This window comes from Pantherophis guttatus, chromosome 15, assembly GCF_059756535.1.
Source record: "Pantherophis guttatus breed Tessera chromosome 15, ASM5975653v1, whole genome shotgun sequence".
Classification (NCBI taxonomy): Eukaryota; Metazoa; Chordata; class Lepidosauria; order Squamata; family Colubridae; genus Pantherophis; species Pantherophis guttatus.
Window position 1 is genome coordinate 6,435,329 of NC_142077.1, and position 23,885 is coordinate 6,459,213.

At 49.1% G+C, this 23,885-nt stretch overlaps 1 protein-coding gene across 8 annotated transcripts in view; it reads right to left on the reverse strand.

Annotated features, from left to right (window-relative positions):
- Positions 1–23,885, reverse strand: part of RERE (arginine-glutamic acid dipeptide repeats) — a 267,303-nt gene that overhangs the window by 129,875 nt on the left and 113,543 nt on the right. For all 8 annotated transcript variants that reach the window (XM_087878886.1, XM_087878881.1, XM_087878883.1 and 5 more), the window contains exon 2: positions 16,178–16,635. In XM_087878886.1, coding sequence (XP_087735012.1) covers positions 16,178–16,487 — 310 coding nt within the window. In that variant the 5' untranslated portion in view covers positions 16,488–16,635. The remainder of the gene's footprint in view (positions 1–16,177; positions 16,636–23,885) is intronic.

The window sequence follows — 23,885 nt, forward strand, 5'->3', positions numbered from 1 at the left end:
GACCTCCACAAATTTCCCCAGTAGGGAGGGCGCCGACTCTCAGCCCTCCAGACGGTTCTAATCCCGGCCCAAACTGAACCCTTTCGCCAGGATTCTGCTTTTCTTTTTTTTTCTTTTTTTTTTAATTAAATTTGTATACCGCCCTACTCCCGAAGGACTCAGGGCGGTGAACAGCCATAAAATAAAACATGTAGATACAAAATTTAAAATAGAGATAAAACTAATTAAATAAATTTGGCTGAGACATTTTAAAACCCCAATAAATTAAAACCAAATTTAAAATTCCATTTAAAAAGAGGAAAAGTTTAGGTCAGGCCAGCTTGATGGAATAAAAACGTCTTAAGCGCGCGACGGAAGGTACGCAGATCCGGAATCCTCCGTATCTCCGGGGGGAGCTCGTTCCAGATCGTAGGTGCCCCCACAGAGAAGGCTCTCCCCCTGGGGGCCGCCAGTCAACACTGTTTGGCCGACGGCACCCGGAGGAGCCCCTCTCTATGGGAGCGTACTGGTCAGTGGGAGGCTATTGGTGAGAGCAGGCGGTCCCGTAAATAGCCAGGTCCTAAGCCATGGAGCGCTCTAAAGGTGATGACCAAAACCTTGAAGTGCACTCGGAAGACCACCGGGAGCCAGTGCAGCTCGTGCAGGAGAGGCGTTATATGGGAGCGCCACGTTGCTCCCATCACCACCCGCGCGGCCGCACTCTGCGCCAGCTGGAGCCTCCGAGTGCTCCTCAAGGGGAGCCCCATGTAGAGAGCGTTACAATAGTCCAGACGGGAGGGCATGAGTGACCGTGCGTAACGAGTCCCGATCCAGAAAGGGACGCAACTGGCGAATCAGGCGGACCTGATGAAAAATCCTCCCGGTCACGGCCGTCAAGTGCTCTTCTAAAGACAGCCGTGAATCCAGGAGGACACCCAAGTTGCGAACCCTCTCCGTGGGGGCCAATGCTTCGCCCCCAATAGTCAGCGATGGCATCAGCTGACTATATCGGGACGTCGGAAACCACAGCCACTCGGTCTTGGATGGGTTGAGCCTGAGCCTGTTTCTCCCCATCCAGATCCGTACGGCCTCCAGGCACCGGGACATCACTTCAAGGGCATCGTTGGGGTGGTCTGGGGTGGAGATGTACAGCTGGGTGTCATCAGCGTACTGATGGTACTCCACCCCGAAACCACGGATGATCTCGCCCAGCGGCTTCACATAAATGTTGAACAGAAGGGGCGAGAGGACCGATCCTTGTGGCACCCCACATATAAGGGGCCTCGGGGTCGACCTCTGCCCCCCTGTCAACACAGACTGCGACCGGTCGGAGAGAAAGGAGGAGAACCACCGTAATACGGTGCCTCCCACCCCCAACTCTTCCAACCGGTGCAGCATGATACCATGGTCGATGGTATCAAAAGCCGCTGAGAGATCTAATAGGACCAGGACAGAGGAACAACCTCTGTCCCGAGCCCTCCAGAGATCATCCACCAACGCGACCAATGCCGTTTCCGTGCTGTACCCAGGCCTGAAACCCGACTGGAACGGATCTAGATACGTCGTTTCATCCAGGTACTGGGGAAGCTGTCATGCAACCACACTCTCAACAACCTTCGCCACAAAGCGAAGGTTGGAGACTGGACGATAGTTAGCCAATGTTGCCGGGTCCAGGGAAGGCTTCTTGAGGAGAGGTCTCACCACCGCCTCTTTCAAGGCGGCGGGAAAGACACCCTCACCCAATGAAGCATTTATAATCCCCTGGAGCCAGCCTCGCGTCACCTCCCGGGAAGCCAGCACTAACCAGGAGGGGCACGGGTCCAACAAACATGTGGTCGCATTCAGTCTACCCAGAATCCTGTCCACGTCCTCAGGGGTCACAGAATCAAACTCATCCCAGATAACATTCTCAGGACCTGCCCCCGTCATCCCCGTTGGATCTACCCAGTCAGAGTCCAGATCTTCCCGAATCTGAGTGATTTTGTCATACAGATACTGAACAAAATCCTCGGCTCTTCCCTTTCTTTCTTTCTTTCTTTTTTGATGTTTCATGAAAAAAGATCCGAGCGGATTGTTAGAAAGTCGAAAGCGACGGTGGGTTTTAATGCTCAACCTCCATTTATCAGTCTTTAAGAGCGGCACCATCTGTCAGGCAATAACAGCTGCTCCATATTTTAAAAGCCAGAACAACGCCTGCCACATTCGCGCTAAGGGGGGGGGGTGGCGAAGGGAGATGAGGTAGCGGTTTCCACCTTGTAATGCTCATTTTTTTGGTGGGCGGCAAGAGGCCACCAACTACGGCTTGGCTACCACAATTAAAAGCCAAGGGTGTGACTCTCTCTCTCTCCCCCCCTCTCTCCATCTCTCTCTCTCTCCATCTCTCTCTGTTTCTCTCTGTGTGTCTCTCTTTCGCTCTCTCATTGTCTCTCTCTTTCTCTGTCTCTCTCTATCTCTACGTCTCTCTCTGTCCATCTCTCTGTCTCTCTCCCTCTCTCTCTATTTCTCTACGTCTCTCTCTCTCTCTACATCTCTGTCTCTCTCTGTCTCTCCCCGTCTCTCTCTCTCTGTCTCTACATCTCTCTCTCTGTCTGTGTGTCTCTCTTTCACTCTCTCTCTCTCTCTTTCTCTGTCTCTATCTCTACGTCTCTCTCTGTCCATCTCTCTGTCTCTCTCCCTCTCTCTGTCTCTCTCTATGTCTCTCTACATCTCTGTCTCTCTCGGTTTATCTCTCTCTACATCTCTCTGTCTCTGTCTCTCTCTCTTTCACTCTCTCATTCTCTGTCTCTGTCTGTTTGTCTCTCTCTTTCTCTCTCTCTCTCTACATCTCTGTCTCTGTCTCTCTCATTGTCTCTCTCTCTGTCTGTCTCTACATCCCTCTCTGTCTTTCTCTCTGTGAGTGTGTGTCTCCCTCTTTCGCTCTCTCATTCTCTCTCTCTGTCTCTCTCTCTCTCATTCTTTCTCCATCTTTGTTTCTCTCTCTCTCTCTCTCTCTCTCTCTCTCTCTCTCTCTCTCTCTCTCTCTCTCTCAGGAGCAGCACTGACTGACAAAGCACATAAGCCTCACATCACCATGCCTTCCACTTTTAGCGCTGCAAAAACCGGAAGCCAAGAATATGGACAGAGATGCATTCCTTCCTCTGAAAGCTGCACACTTGCCAGGCGCTGGGAGACGCAGCGTGCTGCTTCGCAGGAGTTCTCCTCGAAAGCAAAACCGAGCATTTTCTTTCAGACCCACAGGCCATGCTCAGGAAATGCTCTGGCTGAGCATAACAAAGCTGCTTTCCGTGGTTCAATCCCCGGGAGCTTCCAGGTTGGGCTGGGGGCAGCCCTGGAGTTCCTGGGATACACTGCAGCCAGAGAACTGGGTGAGGACCCTGGTTGGAAACTCCCGGGCTAAGAGAACCAGGGCCTGAGCCCTCCGACTTCTATGGGGCAGGGCTATCTGACGCACATGGGAGGAAAGAGAAGAAGAGGACAACACCAGTGCGAGGGATGGTAATAGTGCACCTTCGGATGGAAGGGCGGAAGGACCAGGTCGAGGGCAGTAATTGCAGGCAGCTGGTGTTACTTAACAGTGCTTTAGTCTGCTGCGCCACCAAGGCTTTTCCTCCCCCCCATTCTCCTTCCGCTCCATTCCACAAACCCCACTCCCTCCTATAGCCCTGATGATGTTACCTAGTTTGGCAATAAAACGTCTGCAAGGAAACCACCAAACTCACAGAGCCCCAAGGACCCCAACCGTCAAGCAAAAGGGAGAGAACGGCACAGAACCCAGAGATTTGCAGCGGGTTTTGCATTCGCGGCCTGATTTGGCTACTTCTTTTGTCAGCAAGACCTCGGCTATTTCATTTCTTTCTTTCTCCCCCCCCCCCCCCCCCGGTCTCCCGCTCTCTTTTGAGTCTTTTTGCTTTTTTCCCTCCTGTAATTCTGGCACGCTAGCTTTTCTCTCTGTCTCTCTCTCTGTCTCTCTCTCTCTCTCTCAGCTGGTGAAGCTGTCAGAACAAATAGCAGGCAATATATGGGAGCAAGGCAAACCACGGCGGGTCAATGTCAACCAGAAGTCAATCACTCACGGGGTCGAAAGGCAAAAGGCGAGCTTTTCAATTTCGCTCATGTCCTCTCATCTAAATAGCGTCAGACTGCTTAAAAAACAAAACAAAACGGGAGCCTCGCCAAGCCTCTTTCCCATTCGCTCTATTCATTGGGGTTTTTTTCTTTTCAAAAGCAACTCTTCCCCTCCTCCTCCTCTCCCCCCCTCTTTTTTCCTCCCCCTTCCTTCCTTTTTTGCACAAACACCGTCCCTCCCTCCCTTTTGCACAAACACGCAACCATCAAAGAGCAGATGGGGGAATTGGGCGGGAGCCTCCGCCACCACCTCCTCCTCCTTGGCGGATCGGGCGAGGGGAAAGCATCAATGTATAATTATTATAAAGGGAACATTTAACAATTAATTGAGCCGGCAGAAGCTGAAGGCCTCCCGAGCTTCGGATTTCAAGGGCTTGCTTGCCTAAGCAAAAAGGGCAGAGGGTTTGAACGGCACCCTAGGAGATCTCAGCCCAATTAAGCACTGGGTAAATAAAATAAAAATAAAATCTGGCTCGCCTCCTCGGCCAAGATGCAAATGTGCTGGAGAGAGAGAGATGAGAAGGGGGGGGGGGAAAAAGAAAGAAAAAATACATCAGAGAGATAAAGAGCAACCCGAACGCCTTCTGTTGTTGTCTTGTTGCGTTTCGCAGGTAATCCGACCGACACCAGGCAGGAGCAGGGAAAGCTGTTCAATGAAAGGGGGGGGTTAGACACAATGCAACTCCCGCCCTCCCCGAAAAGAAGATGCAGGAGGTGACAAAAATCACAAAGCCTTTATCTCTGTTCCGTGGGATACAAACAGGTGAAGCGGGAATGCGCCAGAAGGGTGCGAGGGAGAGGGGGGGAACCAAGCCCACTCCCTCTGGCCCGGTACGTGTGGGTCACCGCCAAGGACAGCAGGTTTCCCCTGCTTTGCTGGCCCGGAGGTGCGTAAAGGATTGCACAACATCTCCAGGGCAGGGAGTTCCCAGGGGAAGTGGTTTTCATGGGGCACAACCGAACCGCAATCCGGACTCTTTGCGCGCAGAAACCTCGAGACGGATGGCTGAGTTAGGACTCGGCTCTGAAAGCAGGTCGCCTTGCAAAATGAGAAGGGAGACCCTGCTTCTGCCTCATTTGGGGCCTTTTCAACTCAAAAAAGCAAGGGGGGGACTTCCAACGAGTCGCTTTGGGCAAGGGGAAGGGGGCAACCTTTAGCCCCATAGACGGCAGCTGAACAGGTCCGGTGACTAACTCGCCGCCTATCTCACGGGTCGGCAACCTTAAACACTCAAAGAGCCACAAAGGTCCTAACCAGAAGCCCCCCGTTCAATTCTGGAGCCGACCAGAAGTCCGGTTCCCCCCCACACCATAGAGTCTTCTCCTAGCGTGGCCTCCTTTTTCCTCTACCTGTCCTAACCGAAAGCCCTATCAATTGTGGAGCCGACCAGCAACAGGGAGCTGCAACAGAGAGATGAAAGAGCCACATGTGGCTCCAGAGCCACGGGTTGCCGATCCCTGGCCTATCTGTATAGATCAGCAGGGAAATCAAATCTTTTGTGGAGCATTAATTTTCGTGGCTTCCTTCACAAAGCAGACTCTTGCATCTCAGCCCCATCCTCATGTCACCCATATGATCCGCAGGACAGGAGAAGCAAACTTATCCGACAAGGTGGGAGGCGACGCAGGTGGGATGCTGGAGATATTATTACCTGTTGCTAAATCAGGTTCTGTTGATGTCAGCAACCTTAAGCTGGGCTGACTTCGACTCCCGGAATTCCTCGGGCTGAGGAATTCTGGGAGTCGGAGGCCAACAGGAATGGATGAAATCAGTGGTGAAATCTGAACCGGACTGCTATCGGTTCGTTGGCTGCACATGTGTGCTGTGCGCTGCATGCACATGCACATTGTGCGCCAAATTGCACTGCATGTGCGTGCGTGCACAGTACGCACCAAAAGGAGGCTTGGGAAGGTAAGTAGAACAGCGAGGTGGGGAATTAACTGTGCCGCACGATTTGGCTAAACCCCGCGGCACAGCTATCGGAACCGGTAGCTAACTACCGGTTAGACTGAACGGGCAGCTTTTTAAACTACCGATTTGCCCGAACCGGAGCGAACCGATAGCATTTCACCCCTGGATGAAATTGAGAAACCCATTTCTCGGGAGTGGATTCCTTTCCATGCCGGCATGAGCTCATGAGGGAGATAGCTGCAGACTTGGGAGAATTCTCAAAGTTTGCCGATGTTCAAAAGTCTTCCGGGGAAATCTCCCACGCCTCTCCGGGAGGCTGGGTGTGTTCAGAGGGCCAGGAAGCAACCCTGCAAGGTTTTTGAACATTCAGGAAGAACGGTGGCTTGATCCTGGCTAACATGGCTGTCAGTCACGTAAAGAATCTCTTAACAAATTCCAGCTTGCTCTGGTTTTCCAATGGCGTTGCCACGTAAGACTTCCAAAAGCCACTTCAACCTTTGGAGTCAAGTGCCTCTCTCAATGGCGAGGACTCCTTAACCCAGCTTTTTTCTGGGCCAAGGAGTTGGGAAAAATAATACTGCTCCTCTCCCAGAGCTTGGCAGGGGACGAAGTCTCTTCCAGCCCATCTCTGTTCGCCCCGAGCCTTTTCCCATCCATTTCTAAACATGCTTTGGCAGAAAAACTTGCCTCGGGAAGGGTAGGGGATTGAAGCCCAAAAAAAAAAGAGCCCACAAGAACTTGGAAGACAAGGAAAAGTTGAAGACCACCAATAAAAAAAGCTGTTTGTCTAGAAAAAGACGGCACAGTCAACAGGAAGGGGCCGATTTTAACTTGGCTGTCTCCCATTTCCAATTTTTTTTAAAGGCAAGCATTCATTTCCTTGCACTAGTTAAGTAAAAAGGAAAAGGTTTCCTTGTCCAGTCATGTCTGATTCTAAGGCACGATACCCATTTCCCTTTCTCGGCTAAGAGAGCCAGGGGTTGTCTGAAGATATTTTCCAAGGTCAGGTCATGGCTATAGGCCAAAGGCTCACTTAATGCTGTTACCTTCCCACTGTAGTGGTACCTATTAATCTACTCACATTTATATGCTTTTGAACTGCTAGGTGGGCAAGAGTTGAGGCAAGGACAGGAGCTCACCCAGTCCTGCGGCGCTCGGGTCTCGAACCTGGATTGTCAGCTTTCTATAACCTCTGAGCCATCACGCCTTTTAAGTGGTTAAGTATGACCCAGTAAATCAAGATTAAATTAAGATCAATGCCTCCATTAGAAGGTGGGGAAACCTGTATCCGGAAGTATCCTTTCCCACGGACGGCACCACTGTTAAAGAGCCAGCTCCACGGGGATTTAGGATGAAGGCATCGCTGTTAAAGACCCAGCTCCACAGGGATTTACGAGGTTACGGAAAATTTTAAAAGGTGCCAGAAGGTACTTTAAGGGACAATGTTGAGCTTTTAATTCCTGGGGGATTCCTCGTGATGTTTTCCCCTCCAGCAGGAGTCAAGCAGGAAAAGACAGGGTAGCACGGAGCAGCGTGCACGGACGTGAAAAATAAATTCTCTCCAGTTCTGGCTTATCATTTTTTGTGAGCATTTCTATGAATTTAGGCCAGCGGTCACACTGGTTGCGGTGAGAGTCTCGACCAATGTTAAATGAAGACAAATCGAGGAAGATGGTAATTGTGCATGGGAACCACGGTTTCAGGTCACTGGCTCTGAGGGTTTTGGAAGCAAAGGGATCTTCAAATATGCATTAATAGCTTCATGCCATAGAGCCAAAGAAACAAAAGCAGGCTTGGAATAAGGAATAATGCTTTGAAGGGCCCTGTCGACTCGCCCCAAAGTGCCCCAGGCCAGCTGCTAATGCTAAGAGAGGAGGCCTCGCCACCCGCCTGCCTGCTCCCTTCCTACAGACTCAGCAGAAGCAGCCAAAACTACATTTAGACATCACCTCCTTCCCAGCATGCAATAAAGGCAGGTCAGGCTGTCTTGTTTTGCATGTAACACGACTGCTTTGGGCAGGGGCATCCATCAGCATCCCGAACAAAGGCTCAAATTACACTCTTCCCCTGCTCTCGGTAATGGAGCCGGCACCCTTTCTCTCCGAGAAATAAGCGCTTGGAGAGAAAGGGATAAGAGAACGTGCGCGCCTCAACTGCTAAGTGTTCTCTTTCCCTTGCAAGCAAGCACGAGGGCTGCACCCAGCCAGCTGTAAAGCATTTCACAGCTCACTTCTACACAAACAAAAGGAATGCTGGTTCCTTCCTCAAATACGGAAGGAACCTTTAGAGCTGCTCATGTGCGTTTTCGTTCTCTTCCATTATTACACGCAGAGATCATTTCCCCGCCCTCTTCTCTTTCACCAGGACTCCTTTGAAAGTGGGATTTCACTTTACCTGCAAGGTGAGACCCTTCCTTGGGGCTAGGTTTGTACAGCACATTAGAGGAGGTTAAAGGAGCCTTGGTGGCGCAGCAGACTAAAGTGCTGTTAAGTAACACCAGCTGCCTGCAATTACTGCGAGTCCAAATCTCACCAGGCTCAAGGTTGACTCAGCCTTCCATCCTTCCGAGATAGATAGAGCCTTGATAGTACAGTGGTCTACGCACCCTGTTATTAACACAGCTGCCTGCAGTTTCTGCTGGTTCGAATCTCTCCAAGGCTCAAGGTTGACTCAGCCTTCCATCCTTTCTAAGGTGGGTAAAATGAGGACCCAGTTTGTGGGGGCAATAAGCTGACTTTGTATAAAATATACAAAGTAGGAAGGCTATTGCTTAACGCATTGTAAGCCACTCTGAGTCTCCGGAGAAGGGTGGCATATAAATCAAAAAAAATTTTTTTTTAAAATCCATCTCTCTAAAATCCAGGAAATGCAACCATTTGGTAATTAAATAATCCGGCGGCAGGCTTAAAAAAAAAAATCCTCGCAGTGGGGTGGAGCCCTTTCTACATTCCTGTTTGCCAAAGCAAGCATCCTTTGCGGCCCCAGCTTTTTATTCCTATTTGTCTTTCTGCCACGAAGGCCCTCCTGGATTAAATCATTTTAATCCGGAGAGATCCTTTTAAACGGTTCTGGATCATCACGGCAAAATAAAAAACGAGGGTGTCCTATTTTTGAAGCTTCCAGAGATAAAGAGAAGTGTCAAGTCAGTCTTATATTCTATCCGGTACATCTATTAGGGAGGCTCCCCTGTCCTCCACAATCCTTTGGGAAGGAAAATCTTAGGAAGGTGACCCCACTGCCTTTAACGGCACTCTGCCAACGGTGTTCTTTCCCTCTGCTGGAATCAGACCCGAGTTTTGGAGCTTACAAGGGAGACAAACCCTGCAGGTGCAAGTAAAAAAATCACAAGGGAAGTTGTGATGATGTGGGGTTAACAGAAATCTCAAGCCCGTTTGCTCACGCACAGGTGGCCATGGAGGAGGTGGGGGAGCAGAGGACTGCTTGACAACACTTTTGAGGTGAGCACATAGGTCTCTGCGCAAGGAGGAGGCAAGTCCCGTAGATTTATCAACCGTCAGTTGAATCCCAAACAAGGACAAGCAAAGGACACGGCAGCCCTGCGAACAGAGCAGCTAAATTTCGTTAAGCAGCCAGGCAAGCAAGCAAGCAAGCACAAACAAACACACACACACATTTTATTTATACACACACACACACACATCTTTAGCAAAGGCAGAGAGCAGGGGTGGCATTCACTTACTTTCCCTACCAGTTCGCAAATGTGTCCGTGCACGCTCGCTTTGCTCACCCACACCCCATCTATGCATGCGCCCAAGCATTCCATGCATGTGCTTTGCTGGCGTGCGTGCCTTCCGCACGTGCGCCCAGCCTCAAAAACGTGCATAAATAGGATGGCATAGGGCGGGTGGGTGGGCAGGTCGGGTTTAGGACTTTTCACCTCCTACCCTTGGCTGCGCCTGCTTCTCCGCCAGGCTTCCGCCTCGGGGGATTCTCCTCTAGCTTTTCTCCTTGGCTGACCCGCCCCCGCCCATTCGCCACGGCCAGTTGGACACGGTCCCTCCGTCCCACACGCTTTGTCACAGCCCATTCGATGCCACACTTGTGTATCCACACAAGAGCCTTGTTGGCGCAGCGGACTAAAGTGCTGTTAAAGTAGCATTTAGCTGCCAACTGCCTGCAATTACTGCGAGTTCAAATCTCACCAAGGTTGACTCAGCCTTCCATCCTTCCGAGGTAGGTAAAATGAGGACCCGGATTGTGGGGGGCAATAAGCTGACTTTGTATAAAAAAAAAGAACACCGCTTACGGGGGGCCTGAAAGCCCTACTAAGCAGGTCTATACAAAAGTAGGAAGGCTATTGCTTAACGCATTGCAAACCACCCTGAGTCTCTGGAGAAGGGCAGCATATAAATCGAACCAATAAATAAATAAATAAATAAACACTGTTAGTCCTGGGCTTTTCACCTCCTGGGACAGTTAGCCGCCAGCCAATCGTCTAGTTGCTAATTCTGGCAGCCAGAAGCCGGCTTCATCCAAAGGAGTTTTTGTTTCGGGTGGGTATCCTAGCCTTAGAAAGAGAGAGGGAAGGAGGAAGGGAAGGGGGGAGGGAGAGGGGAAGAGAGAGAGAGGGAGGGAGGGAAAGCGAAAGAGGGAGAAGGGAGACAAAAAGAAAAGAATGAGAGAGAGAGAGAGAGAGAGAGAGAGAGAGAGAGAGAGAGAGAGAGAGAAAGGGAAGGAAGGAAGGAAGGAAGGAAGGAAGGAAGGAAGGAAGGAAGGAAGGAAAGAAAGAAAGAAAGAAAGAAAGAAAGAAAGAAAGAAAGAAAGAAAGAAAGAAAGAAAGGTGGGAAGGGAGCAAGGAAGGAAGGAAGGAAGGAAGGAAGAGGGTGGGAAGGGAGGGAAAGAAAAAGGAGAGGAAGGAAGGACCACAAACCCCGGCACTAGACGCAGCTTCAGTGGATGCTTTGAAATAGCACAGCAATCCAGGTTTGGAAGGGACCTCCGAGGTCATCCAGTCCAACCCCCTGCTCCAGCAGGAGGCCTTATATCATCTTAATATAATTAGATGAGCCTCTTAACACAGAGGAGAAATTCCCAGAAAAGAGAAGGGGTTTACTAGGCAAGGCTGCCATGCAGAGGAAGGCAGAGACAGTCCTCGACTTACGACAACAATTGAGCCCCAAATTTTGGTTGCTAAGCAAGAGGACTGTTAAAGTGAGTTTCGAATTCCAGCCTCCCGTGACAAAGCATCCACAACTTCTGAAGGCAGGCCCTTCCACTGGTTAACTGTCCTCCCTGTTAGGAAGTTTCTCTGCGCAAGTTAAAAGGAGCCTGGATAGCTCAACAGACAGAAGCACTGTAATTTAACACCGGCTGTCTGCAATTACTGCAAGTTCGAATCTCGCCAGGCTCAAGGTTGACTCAGCCTTCCATCCTTTCTAAGGTAGGTAAATTGAGGACCCGGATTGTGGGGGCAATAAGCTGACTTTGTATAAATATAAAAAAGGATGAAGGCTATTGCTTAACGCCTTGTAAGCCGCCCTGAGTCTCCGGAGAAGGGCGGCATATAAATCAAATTTAAAAAAAAAAAAAAAGGATGTCCAGAAGACAAGACAGTCATCAAGATACCAAAGGTGGCAGGGAGATGAAATGATCGAAGGTCCAATATACAATCCGGGGTGGAAGTGTGTGCGTCTTTGTGCCTGCCTCTGTGTTTTGCAACTCTGCTTGAAGCCAAAGCAGCGAGATGGATGAAGCAGTGCCCTTCACACAGGCTGGGGAAACGAGATCTTTAGGCAGGTAAGTAGCAACATCCCTCTTGGTGAGCGACCGCACTTTTGGTCTCCTTTTTGCGACCTTCTGAGAAACAAACTCGACGGGGAAGCCGGATTCATTGAAGAGCTGCGTCACTCCCTTAACTGCAGGGATTCACTTAACAACTATGGTGAGAAAGGTCATATAATGGGGCACTGAACGACGGTCTTGCTGAGCAACTGAAATTTTGGGCTCAATTGTGGTTCGTAAGTCGAGGTAGTCTTCTAGCAGAGCTATTCCGAGATACGTTTGATCCAACAGCACTGCACAAATATCTTTGCCGCGCACAGCAAGATCTTATCCGTTATTTACCCATTCAGCTAATGGCCTGTTTTTCTATTCAAGCACGTAAAAGAGGCTAGCAAAGTTTAAAACATACGGGAGGACAAGAAAAGGGAGTCCTCCTCAGGCCTCTTGTGAAGTGAAAACAAGGCCTGTAGCGTAGCTGCGACGGATACACGAGATCCATGAAAGCCAACTGTACAAGAACACGGGGAGACCGTCTGGTTTGTTTCAGGAACCTGTCACTCTGCAAGACAGGCTGTTTCCCTCTTCCGAAAACTCAGGCTATGCTTGCAGCCCAGCTCCCTCTCTCTCTCCCCACGGAGGTCAGCTTCCTCCTTCAAGCCAACAAAAGCAAACCGCTCGCCGGCTGATCGGAAAGTGGTCGCGGCGCGCTGCTGAGAACACAAACAGCTTCTTTTCATTCTCACAGAGATCTTGACCTCGAGAAGGAAAGCTCTGCAGTGTTTTCTCTCCCTGAACAACCATTCTGGTCCCTCTCTCGCCTGCAAAAGGCCTATTTATTTTTTTCTTATCTTTCTTTTCTTTTTTTTTTTTTTTGGCCTTGTTCCGACAGCCGAGACCTCAATCTGACATTTGCCCCCTTTTACAAAAGAAACAAATAAAGCCTGAGTATTAGTTCATACTTTTTTTTTTTGCCACACTGAGAACTAGAGATTCTAGTTCTGAGGCTAGATGCAGGAAGTATTTTTTTTGGGGGGGGGGTTTATGGAGGTTGGTTGTTGTTGTTTTTGCAAGGTTGAGGACTAGAAACCTGGCCCACATGCACCACTGTTGGTTTGGGTGCGATTTCCTGAAAGAAGAGTAAAATTTTCTTTTGTGCCCTCTCGAATGCTATAACAGATAACAATAGTGTGATTTCTCCTATTTCAGAGAATTGTTTTCATCACAGGCCGGCCTTCCTTCTTTCCTTCCCCTCCATTCCTCCTTATGCCCTTCCTTCTGCTCCCCCTTCCTCCCTTCTTCCTTCTTTCCTTCCCCTCCATCCCTCTTTCTGTCCTTCCTCCCTCCCCCACTCCCCTTCCTCCTAATGCATTTCTGCTTTTCTGCCATATTTCCAATTCTTGCACGACTCAGGATACTTGGCGGTTATTCAGCTATGACTCTTAGGAATTCCCCCTTGCACGCATGAAAAATTCATCGCTTCATACCTTCCCATTAATGGCTGCCAAAAACTTGGCAAGGAAGGCTTAACCACAGTTGTGGGAGTGGATCCGAAGGTCCCGATCACCACCAGAGTTAAAAGGTACCATACTCAAAGCTAGCGTGGGGCCATTTCTGGATGCTTTCAGGGTACGAATGGCGACCCGACAATCCAGCTGGTCCTGTTGTCATCACAAACTACCATCCTTCAAGAGTAGAAGAGCAGTCCAGAGTTATACAGGCATGTATGAACCGACTCCAACTATCCCCACCAATCTGGGAGCCTCCTTTAATCGGAGCTCAGCATCAAACGCTTGTAGACTGTGAGTTCCTACAAAGAAAGAGAGCCATCCCAGGAATGTTTAAGCTGTTGGATTCAATAGCCTAAGGAACTCTTCCTAGGGATGTACAGTAGCGGCCAAAATTGTGGAAACCTTTTGGGAAAAGTGTGTTTTCTAAAACTTAGCTAATAACACCACTTTTTTTTGGAGTAGTACCATAATATCAATGGAAAGATAATTTAATCAAGAATGCAACGCAATAACTTTTATGAAGGATTTGCTATTAGAATAGCAGTTACGGTATAAAAAAGAAAAGTGAAATGCGTAGAAAAAATGAAATATACAAAAATGATCACCATAGAGAAAACGAGATACACAAAAATGATCACCGTGTCAGTCAATCCTGAGTTGGGTCACCTTTAGCATGGATGACGGCCTTACGATGTCTTCCCATGGAGGGAACCAAGTCTTTGAGTTCTGCAGCTGTTCTAATGTGGAACCAAGATTGAAGGATGACTTCTATTAACTGGGTTTTATTGCTGGGTCGCTTCTGACTTAACAAGTTTCTTTAGTCGGCTCCATAGATTTTCAATGGGGTTAAGGTCTGGGCTATTCCCAGGCCATTCCAGCAGTGGAACAGGATTATCTTGAAACTCCAAAAAAGAAAAAGTGGTGTTATTAGGCACCAAACCTCAAAAATATACTTTTCCCAAAAGGTTCCCACAATTTTGGCCACTACTATATTACAAGTAATCCTCGACATACGACCACAATGGAGCCCAACATTTCCATCGCTCAGCAAGACAGTTAAATGAATTTTGGCACCATTTTTTTCTTGCCTACCGTTGTTAAGGGAATGACTGCAGCGGTTAGTCACACGGTCTAAATTAAGCGAACCTGAGTTGCCCCTTGACTCTGCTTGTCCTGTATGATCAGTTAAAAGGGGCACGACGGAAGCAAAGACACGGAGAGAGAGAAAGTGAATAGCAACGGCATAAATTCACATGTGAGATTTTCTCTCTTTTTTTTTCCACCTCTTGCTTTTCCTTTTCTTACTCTCTCGCCTCTTCGCGTGATGCCTCTCGTCCCAGAAGGGAAGAGCCAGATTGATATGTACGTACTGAGGCATGTAAACAGCCACACGCTTGGCTGCCGGTGTCAGCCGAGAACTTTTCATATCTATTTCTTTATCAGAACGAAACCCAAAAGCAGAGAAGGAAACGGCAAATAACCCAGGCAAGACGTATTGCCCGCACCTCTCAAGGCAGAAATATAAAAATTCAACCTGATTATTCGGGAAATGCTATTAAAATACCAAGCTAACGTTTTCTGGAAAAAGCCAAATTTTAATGAAATGTTCTGGTCTGGTGAACGGATCTACGAATTAAGTGCTCCCCCCCCCCCCCGTGGTGGAATTCAAATAATTTAACAACCGGTTCTCTGCCCTAATGATTCCTTCCAACAACCAGTTCACCAAACTGCTCAGAAAGTTAACAACCGGTTCGCCCGAAGTGGTGCGAACCGGCTGAATTCCACCACTGCCCCCCCCCCCCTTTAATTCACAACGACACAACAGCATGGGCTGGGACTCAAGCTTATCGCCCATCCTGGTCTCTTAGCCACAATTAAAAGACCGACCAACATTCATGGTTAGCTGGCCTCCAGGTACAGACCGGTATGCCAGCCTAAAAAGCTACAGCCTTGACTTATGATCACGTTGGACGGTGGTTGTTATGTGAGCTGCGCCTGGTTTTTACAGCTTTTTCACACACACCGACAACTTTTAAACAATTCAATGCAGTTGTTAAGGGAATCCAGCAGTCGTTTCTCCCATTGGCTCTGCTTGTCAGGAGGTCGCAAAAGGGGATCACATGACCCCCAGGACACTGCAACTGTCATAAATATGAGACAACTGCCAAACAGCTGAATCTGAATTGCGTGACCATAGGGACGCTGCAATGGTTGTTAAGTGTGAAGAAAGGTCATAAATCGCTTTTTTTCTGACCTTGAAAGGCCACTAAATGAACTGGTGTAAATCGAGGACTACCTGTATAACAAGTGTCTGTGGAGATTCTCAGTCATCCAGGTTGTGGTTGTCTCTCTAAGGTGCTTTTTCAAAAGGCAACTCCAAAGGAGGAGGAGGAGGAGGAGGAGGAGGAGGAGGAGGAGGAGGAGGAGGAGGAGGAGGAGGAGGAGGAAGAGGAGGAAGAGGAAGAGGAAGAGGAAGAGGAAGAGGAAGAGGAGGAGGAATAAGAGGAAAAAGAGGAGGAGGAGGAGGAGGAAGAGGAAAAGGAGGAAGAGGAGGAGGAGGAGGAGGAAGAAGAACAGGAAGGAAGAAGGAGGAAGTAGGGAGGAGGAGAAGAAGAAGAAGAGGAAGAGGAAGAAGAAGAAGAAGGAGAAGGAGAAGAAGAAGAAGAAGAAAGCAACATTTCGCTTCTCATCCAAGAAGCTTCATCACTTCTACATTCTGCCAGAACTGATGAAGCTTCTTGGATGAGAAGAGAACCCTCTTCGTCTTCCTCAAGGAAGAAATAGTTCAGTTGCCTTTTGAAAAAGCACCTTTGAGAATATAACAAGGAAAGTCACAAATTCCTTGGCTCAGGGACTCTCATACGCACACACACAAAATATGTTATAAGAGCGGAGTCTCTCTCTCTCTCACCTCCCGGCCGGTAGACGACATCGTCCTCGGTGATGAACGAGGTGATCTCCCCATTGTCGGTCCTCTCGTAGCGCGACTTCTTTTTGGGCGGCTTCTTTTTGTTCTTCTTGGTGGACTCCTCGGTGGTGGCGCTGTTGTTGTCATTGTCCTCGTCTTCACTGTGGTCGCTCTCGGCGTAGTTCTTGGCGCCGCCTTCCAGGGTGCAGCTCCGGCGGGGCCGTGAGTTCTCGCTTTCCCGTTGTCCCTTGTCCCGTTTGTCTCGATCCCGGTCTTTCTCTTTCTCTTTGTCCTTCTCTTTGTCCGCTGTCATGATGCGCCAGGTGCCTTCTTCCGTCCTCTCACGGCTCGGCCTCCGTGAAAGGTAGACAGTCAGCCTGGGCTTCAGTCTTCTGAATTTCGCACTCCACTCCAGGAAAAATTGGACCACGCCGGTAACCCCAGTGTTTTAAAAAAAGGCCCTGGAGAAGGAGAGAAACAAAGAGAAAGGCTACGTTAGCCAACGATGACCCTGCGACATTCACCTGCGACAAATTCTCTGCCGGTCAAACTGTCGGCAGGGTGTCAGGCAGCCTAAATACGCATCACCCATGTACGGTGGGGAGTTAATGGAAGGATTGGGTGAGCCCCATGGTCTTCCAAACTCACTGAATCTTACGGGGGAAAGAAACTTGGACTTCATCAAACGTTTTGTGAAACGCGCTGGAGGAAGTTTGAAGGCGCTATTTTTTCATCGCGTTCCTAGGAACAAAGTTTTCCTGTTGTTGTTTTTTTAAATAAAAGCCGCAGGAAAACAAGACACCCTTGGGGTAACTAATCTTTGTGCTTCAAATCCAAATGTGGAGCTCAAAGGGAATACGGACTGCGGGATGTACGCTAATCTGCCACACATTTTTTTTTTATGTGCATGGAAAAACATCTGGTGAGACGAAAAAGAAAGGGGGGGGGAGAGGAAGGAGTTTCAACTGTCCTTTCCTGGGGAACAAAACTGTGGCCATCCATCCTAACCAGTTCCATCAGACGGCCTGCAAGGAAACCATCTGGTCTCATTAATGGTTATTTGTTTTCTCCATCTGAAGCTCAACCTGGCCATGCCTTCGCCCCCAAGATTGGGGACATACAGTATATCACAGAGGGGGCGTGGTTTCACTTCCTTGTCTGCATCCCGCGGATGGGGCTCCGCTTGTTTGCACGGTCCGGTTGCTGGCATGCCGCGGCCTGGTGCTAGTGCACAGACCGGAGGTTGGGGACCCCTGTTCTAGCAGGAATATTGAGGCTGCTCAGCCCCAAAGAAAGCCCCTGAGTCAACGTCTCTGACGTCACAAAATTCGGCACCTGGGACGCCATCTAAGTAATGGCATGTACGGGCCAAGGGCCTTTTACATCAAAGCCTAATACCATCCCACTCACTTTCTGACAATGACTTTTCCAGCACCCTAATAAATTTCTATTCTTTCTCTCGGAGAGGACATGCCCTAACTAACCAGATATAATGTGGTTAAGAGGCTCAGCCACAAATCTGTCTCCTCTTGCCCCACGCTGGAACCATCTTCTTAAGTCTTTGCAATCAATTCCCTTGTTTTAATAAAAAAAAAAAAAGAGGGAGGGAGGGAGGGAGGGACAAAAGGCATTCTTCATAAGCTTCCACCTAGGCGTACAGGGCTTTACAAAGGGCACGTCGGTTAGTTCAGGAGCCCCGCCATCTAAACCAAGACACAGCTAAATGGCGGCGAAGCACTAGATCGGGGGTCCTCAAACTTTTTAAACAGGGGGCCAATTCACAGTCCCTCAGACTGTTCGGGGGCCAGGCCAGCTGGATGGGCGTGGCTAGGTGGCCATGTGAATGAGTGGGCGTGGCCAATTTAGCAGTCTAAAGAATACACACAAATTAAAGTTTAATTTGTTAAGCTCCCGAGGGTGGAAAGCAGGATAGTGAAGGGATGTGGCTGCCTTGGGGTGTGTATGAGAGACTTGTGTTTGTGTGTGTGTGTGTGTGTGTGTGTGTCTCCACTAGTATCTCTCTGCCGCCATTTCTGGCCCCCGGGCCATAGTTTGAAGACCCCTGCACTAGATCCAAAGCAAGCTTCAGCTCCTGCATTTGCAGCTAATGGAAATCAATTGCCAGTCCGTCTTAGAGGATTATTCAGAGAATTAGAATCCATGCAAAGCCATTAAAAAAAATATACATCAGGACTCAAGAGGCTGGTCGATACCTGCAGTTAAGCCACTGCTGTCTACCCTCACTGCAGCGGTGAAATCTGGCTGGATCTATCTGGCTCGTGCGAACTGGTAGGGCCAGCGGCGAGAGGCTCCGCCCACCCACCAGGATGTCATTACGTCCCTTTTTTGACCCTCTGTGCATGAATAGAAGAGGCGCGCACGCTCACATTTCTGAACCGGTAGCGAAGGTAAGTGCATTTCACCGCTGCCTCACTGGAAGAAAATGCACAGCTATTCTATGACCGGATCTCGGATCCAGATCTCCTGTGTGTGTCCGATCCTTTCCAAAGGAAAGACTCCAAATCCGGAGCCTTCTTCCAGGTAAATGGGTGGGCTCAACGCATCGTATGAAGTCATATGTGGTTTGTTTGATGGGGGGTGGGGCTCCGTGGGAAGCAGCCTGGATAGTTTACACGGCTGCTATTTACAATCTGAATTAGGCCTCCCAGGTTTGTTTAGGAAACAAGTTCTTAAGACAAGCCAGGGCCTTTTTTTTTTTTTTGCAAAATGAGCAAACTAGGCCAGAGTATGTTACACACACACACACACACGTTCTCTATCACACGCAAACCCCACAGAGATTGTAAAGGCAACCACAGCTACACGGAGGCAAGCCTACCGTGTTTCTCCGAAAATAAGACCCCGTCTTGTGCTTTTTTGAACCCCGGAATAAGCACTTGGCCTTATTTTCGGGGAGGTCTTATTATTTTGGGGTGCGTGGAGGAAACCAGAGGAAATGGCGGGGACCTGCTGTGCATGTGTTTAAATATTTTCAGGGAGGGCTTATTTTCAGGGAGGGCTTATTTTCAGGGGGGGCTTAGTTTAGTGCATGCGCTCAAAAGCCCGATTGGGCTTATTATCAGGGGATGTCTTATTTTAGGGGAAACAGAGTAGTGGTTTTATAAAAAAAATCCTAGGGGAAAGAGACTCTCTATGACGTCGTCATCCCGGAAACACCCATTTCAAGAGGCCGATATATTTGCAGCATGGAAGGGTCAGGAATGGCAATAAGTAGCTTTGAAGATCAAAATCTGCTCCTTTCAGAACTTAATCATCTTCTTTTTAAAATAGAAAAGGGGAGGGTGGGCAGCTAATGAATTCTTAAGACCTGGTTGACTTTATTCCCAACAACAGTAACCTTCAAAATGATAAATTGACTTTGCTGTCATAGCCTGAGATTCAAGGTTTTTCTCCGTTTACACACACCCCTGGTATTTTTCCCCCCCCCCCAGATGGAGGCAAACAGCTCAGGAAGAGATTAAACAGCTCTAGAAAATGATGTCCTAACGCGGCGACACAAAGACGCACACATACGACAACGAAGAGTCTACACCACACAAAGATTGTTCTGGTACTAGAGGCTTTGTGTAAGCAGAGTGAGCGAACTGAAGAAGCTTCTTAGATGAAAAGCAAAACATTTTTTTAAAAAAATCAAAAGCAACTTTGGGACTCCTGGACGACTGAGGATCTCTACAGACTTTTAGCTATACAATTTGGGATGAACGCTCTTCGAATGGCGTGGGAGTAGGAATGGATTTCCAGAGGGAAAAATTGCAGACCACAGCACTACTCAGGTGACCCTGAGGACACAGATAAATCTCCAAGTGCTTCAGCGACCTCTAAAAAGGATGCAAAGGACCAGCGGTCTGCAAGGAGTATAAATCCTTCCTTTCCCCACCATCCAGTCAGAGCTGAAGAAGCTTCTTGGATGAGAAGCGAAACGTCTTCAAAGAAAAAACAAAGTCCAGTTGCCTTCTGAAAAAGCACCTTTGAGACAACCACAGCCTGGATGATGGAGAATCTCCACAGGTGCTAGAAAACAAAAAGAGGTCCATGTTTTGATTTCTGACATGCCACGTCAGAAGACGATTGATGCCCCAGTGCCCAAAAAACCCCAGGTGAGACTAGTAAATGGATACCGAATATGCACCCATGCCGGCTCTAGCAGCCAGCGTGCTTCTTTTCGGCAGGAAATCTGATGGGAGAAGAGAAACCCAATATCCAGAGATATTGTGATGCGGTAACTACTCCAACTTTCCTCTTTTTTTTGTCAAACTTCTTGGATGTCCGGAAATCCCTTGCCTGATTTGCAAGTGTCCTCATTTGCAAGAGGGATCTTGGAGTCTTAGTGGACAACTAGCTAAATATGAGCCAGCAGTGTGCAGCGGCAGCCAAAAAAGCCAAGGCAATCCTAAATTGCATTAACAGAAGGATACAATCAAGATCAAGGGAGATACTAATACTACTCTATAAAGTCTTAGTCAGACCCCACCTAGAGTACTGCATCCAGTTTTGGTCACCACACTATAAAAAAGAGGTTGAGACTCTGGAAAGAGTGCAGAGAAGAGCAACCAGGATGATTAGGGGACTGGAGGCTCAAACATACGATGAACGGTTACAGGAACTGGGCATGGCTATTGAAGAGAAGGACCAGGGGAGACATGATAGCATCTTCCAATATTTGAGGGGCTGCCACAGAGAGGAGGTCCGGGATCCAGCTATTTTCCAAAGGCCAGACATGGAACAATGGATGAAAACTGATCAAGGAGAGATTCAACCTGGAAATAAGGAGGAATTTTCTGACAGGGAGAACAATCAACCCATGGAACAGAAGTTGCCTTCGGACGTTGTGGGAGCTTCATCCCTGGAGGCTTTCAAGAAGAGACTGGGCTGCCATTTGTCAGAGATGATGTAGGATCTCCTGCTTGGGCGGGGAGTGTTGGACTAGATGACCTACAAGATCCCTTCCAACTCTGTTAATCTGTAAACACGCAAGGAAGCCCACCAGGCCACAGAGCCTGGAACGGGAAGATCCTTACGACGAGCAACACGGCCCCAATGGCCGGAGTGTCGGCTTCAAAGCGACTGCGGTTGCTGGTTTAATCTTCACCAAAAGGTTCTAAGAAGGCAGACAGTGGGAGCGGCAGTGACTAATTAGAAATGTGACTGGACTGGACAGCTCTCTGGAATCCGTTTCAAGCAGACACCTTGCGTAAATATCAAGAGAGAAGAAAGCAGTTTCCCCTTCCAGGCAGCAGCAATGTCCATCCATCCTTCCGGAGACGGCTCGCCAAAGCCAAGCCGCTTCCTTTCTCCGTTCCCCCTCACCCGAGGCAGATGGCAGGATTTATCACCAAGATTAGACAAATTCTTTTATTTGTCCAACCAGCAACGGGCCTAGAGAGGGGCAAGTGGCAGTCGTGCCACCGCGCACAGAGAGACGACCAACGACACGCAGGGAAACATCAATTGCAACCCACAATATACTGGCTTGTTGTGGCTAGGAACTGGCCTGCGGGGCTGCCCTGGAAACAGTGAAGGACCGACCCGTGGTGTCTCTGCCAGCAAAAATGGAGATCGGGAGATTGTTTTTGCTGGCAGAGCGCTTAGGCAGCCACAGGCGCTCCCAACATGAGTGACATCGAGCTAGCCACGCCCCCCTAGCCTCCCCCCCCCCGGTGAGGTTAAACACAACCGTGATGCGGCCTTCAATGAAATCCAGTTTGACACCTCCTGCTCTAGCAGCTTCTTGCCAATCGGTTCCGACTGGCTGCTCATTTTCCTCCAGGTTCAGGCAAGGGACACCTCATTTGCTTAACTGCTCTTTCTCCCAGCGTGACAGGTGAGCTTATGGACGCTCTTCTAAAATCAGCTGTTGTAATGACCAAACCTTTCCTTTTTTCCCCTTGAAAGGAACTCTGCGATGAAAAGCAGCGGGGATCCTTACTTGCCCAAACGCTCCCTGAAGCGAAGTGGCTGACTTTTGCGGGTGTGGATTTTTACACACCTAAAAAAAAAAAAAACACCCACCCAGGAAGGAAGCATGCAGTGTTCAGAAACAGTAATGGTTGGACAACATCTGCCTGGCTCCATCTGCGTTGCAATACACTCTAAACCCGTGATGGCGAATCTATGGCACGCGTGCCCAAAGTGGTACATAAAGCCATGTCGCCCGGCACGCGCAGCCTTCTCTGTTTGTCTTCCGGGCTTCTGGCATGCATGTGCACGCGACGATCAGCTATCCTTCTCGCGCGCGGCAGTGCCGAAAACCAGTATGCGCATGCGTGCCAGCCAGCTGATTGTCGGGTGCGCATGTGCGCCAGAACCCGGAAGTTCAGCTTTTCCGGAGCGCGGCACCAATGAGTGCACACGCACGCGACATTTTTGCACAACCAAGTGCAGAAAAGGTTCGCCATCACTTCTCTAAACACCTCGCAAGGTCCACAAAGAGGCAGGTGTCCGAAGCGGAGTGTTGGCACTAATCTAGGCAACCTCCCACCGGCGCCTTTTCTTTCGAGATCACGTTTCCGTGGCTCATGGCATATGCACAGTGTAAACATTTCCACCGGGATTACAATGATCGCAGAAGGAAACAATGCCGATAAAGGCAGCTATTTTTATTTTCCCCCGTGGAGAGAGAGAAAAAAAAGGGGGGAGGAGGCGGGAACAAAGCAACCAAGCAGGTTCAAAATGAACTAAGTAGGTAGGGGACCTCGCCGGTGCTTGTGACAAAGCCAAAACCTAAGGCCACGTGTGTACGGCAGAATTAAAGAAGTACTAACGCAAAGTGCTCAATCGAGTCGCCTTTGAAGAATCAACCACAAAAGGCCTATTAGATTTTCTACCGAGCTGTGTGGCTTGGTCTAAACAATGGAGTTGGATTGTCAACCTTGTAGTAAGCCAGCTGGTTTCGATCACAGTTTACCCATTTAGAAGAACCGGCCAGAATTGTATGAGTGATGTTCTGATGCAGCTCCCCAAATACGACAAACCCTCTGAAGTTAAAATCAATGATTCCCTTATTAGGAGCGCCAGCAGCCCCGACAAAAAAGTTTCTCTCTCACCGCAGACTAACAAGTCTGTCCGGCCGGGAGATGAATAGTTGTCTGCCACATCTATTCATCTCCGCCCCCTGCCCTTTATCCCAAGAGTTAGGGTGGGGCTTTGCAAGCAGAGGTGGCTCTTCCATTCCAAGGGCCGGCCCATTGATTTCCACTGCTCTCCTCTCCTCTGCCTTCTCTGCATCCATGTGTCAGGCACTGGACCCAGCTCTTCCTCTTCCTCATCAGCCACCTCCAGATCTGGGGGCTGTTGACTCTCCATCTGAGGGCTGATGAAGAGGGCTCTCTGAGAGCTCCATTCCCTCTTCCCCCTCGGAGCTCCCAGGTTGCCTTGATACTGACCCTGACTCCCATGCCGCCTCCTCATCTGATTTGGCTGCTGGAGGGGCCAGTGGCCAACAGGCCACAAGCGACGACAAAACCACAATAGTTGGGTTAGATCGGGCCAAGACCTAACCTGGTCTGCTGCTTCTCCAAGTGGGTAACTAGATATCTCTGAGATCTGGGCACAGAGACAGAATAACAGAATAACAGAGTTGGAAGGGACCTTGGAGGTCTTCTAATCCAACCCTCTGCTTAGGCAGGAAACCCTACACCACTTCAGACAAACGGTTATCCAATCTCTTCTTAAAAACTTCCAGTGATGGAAC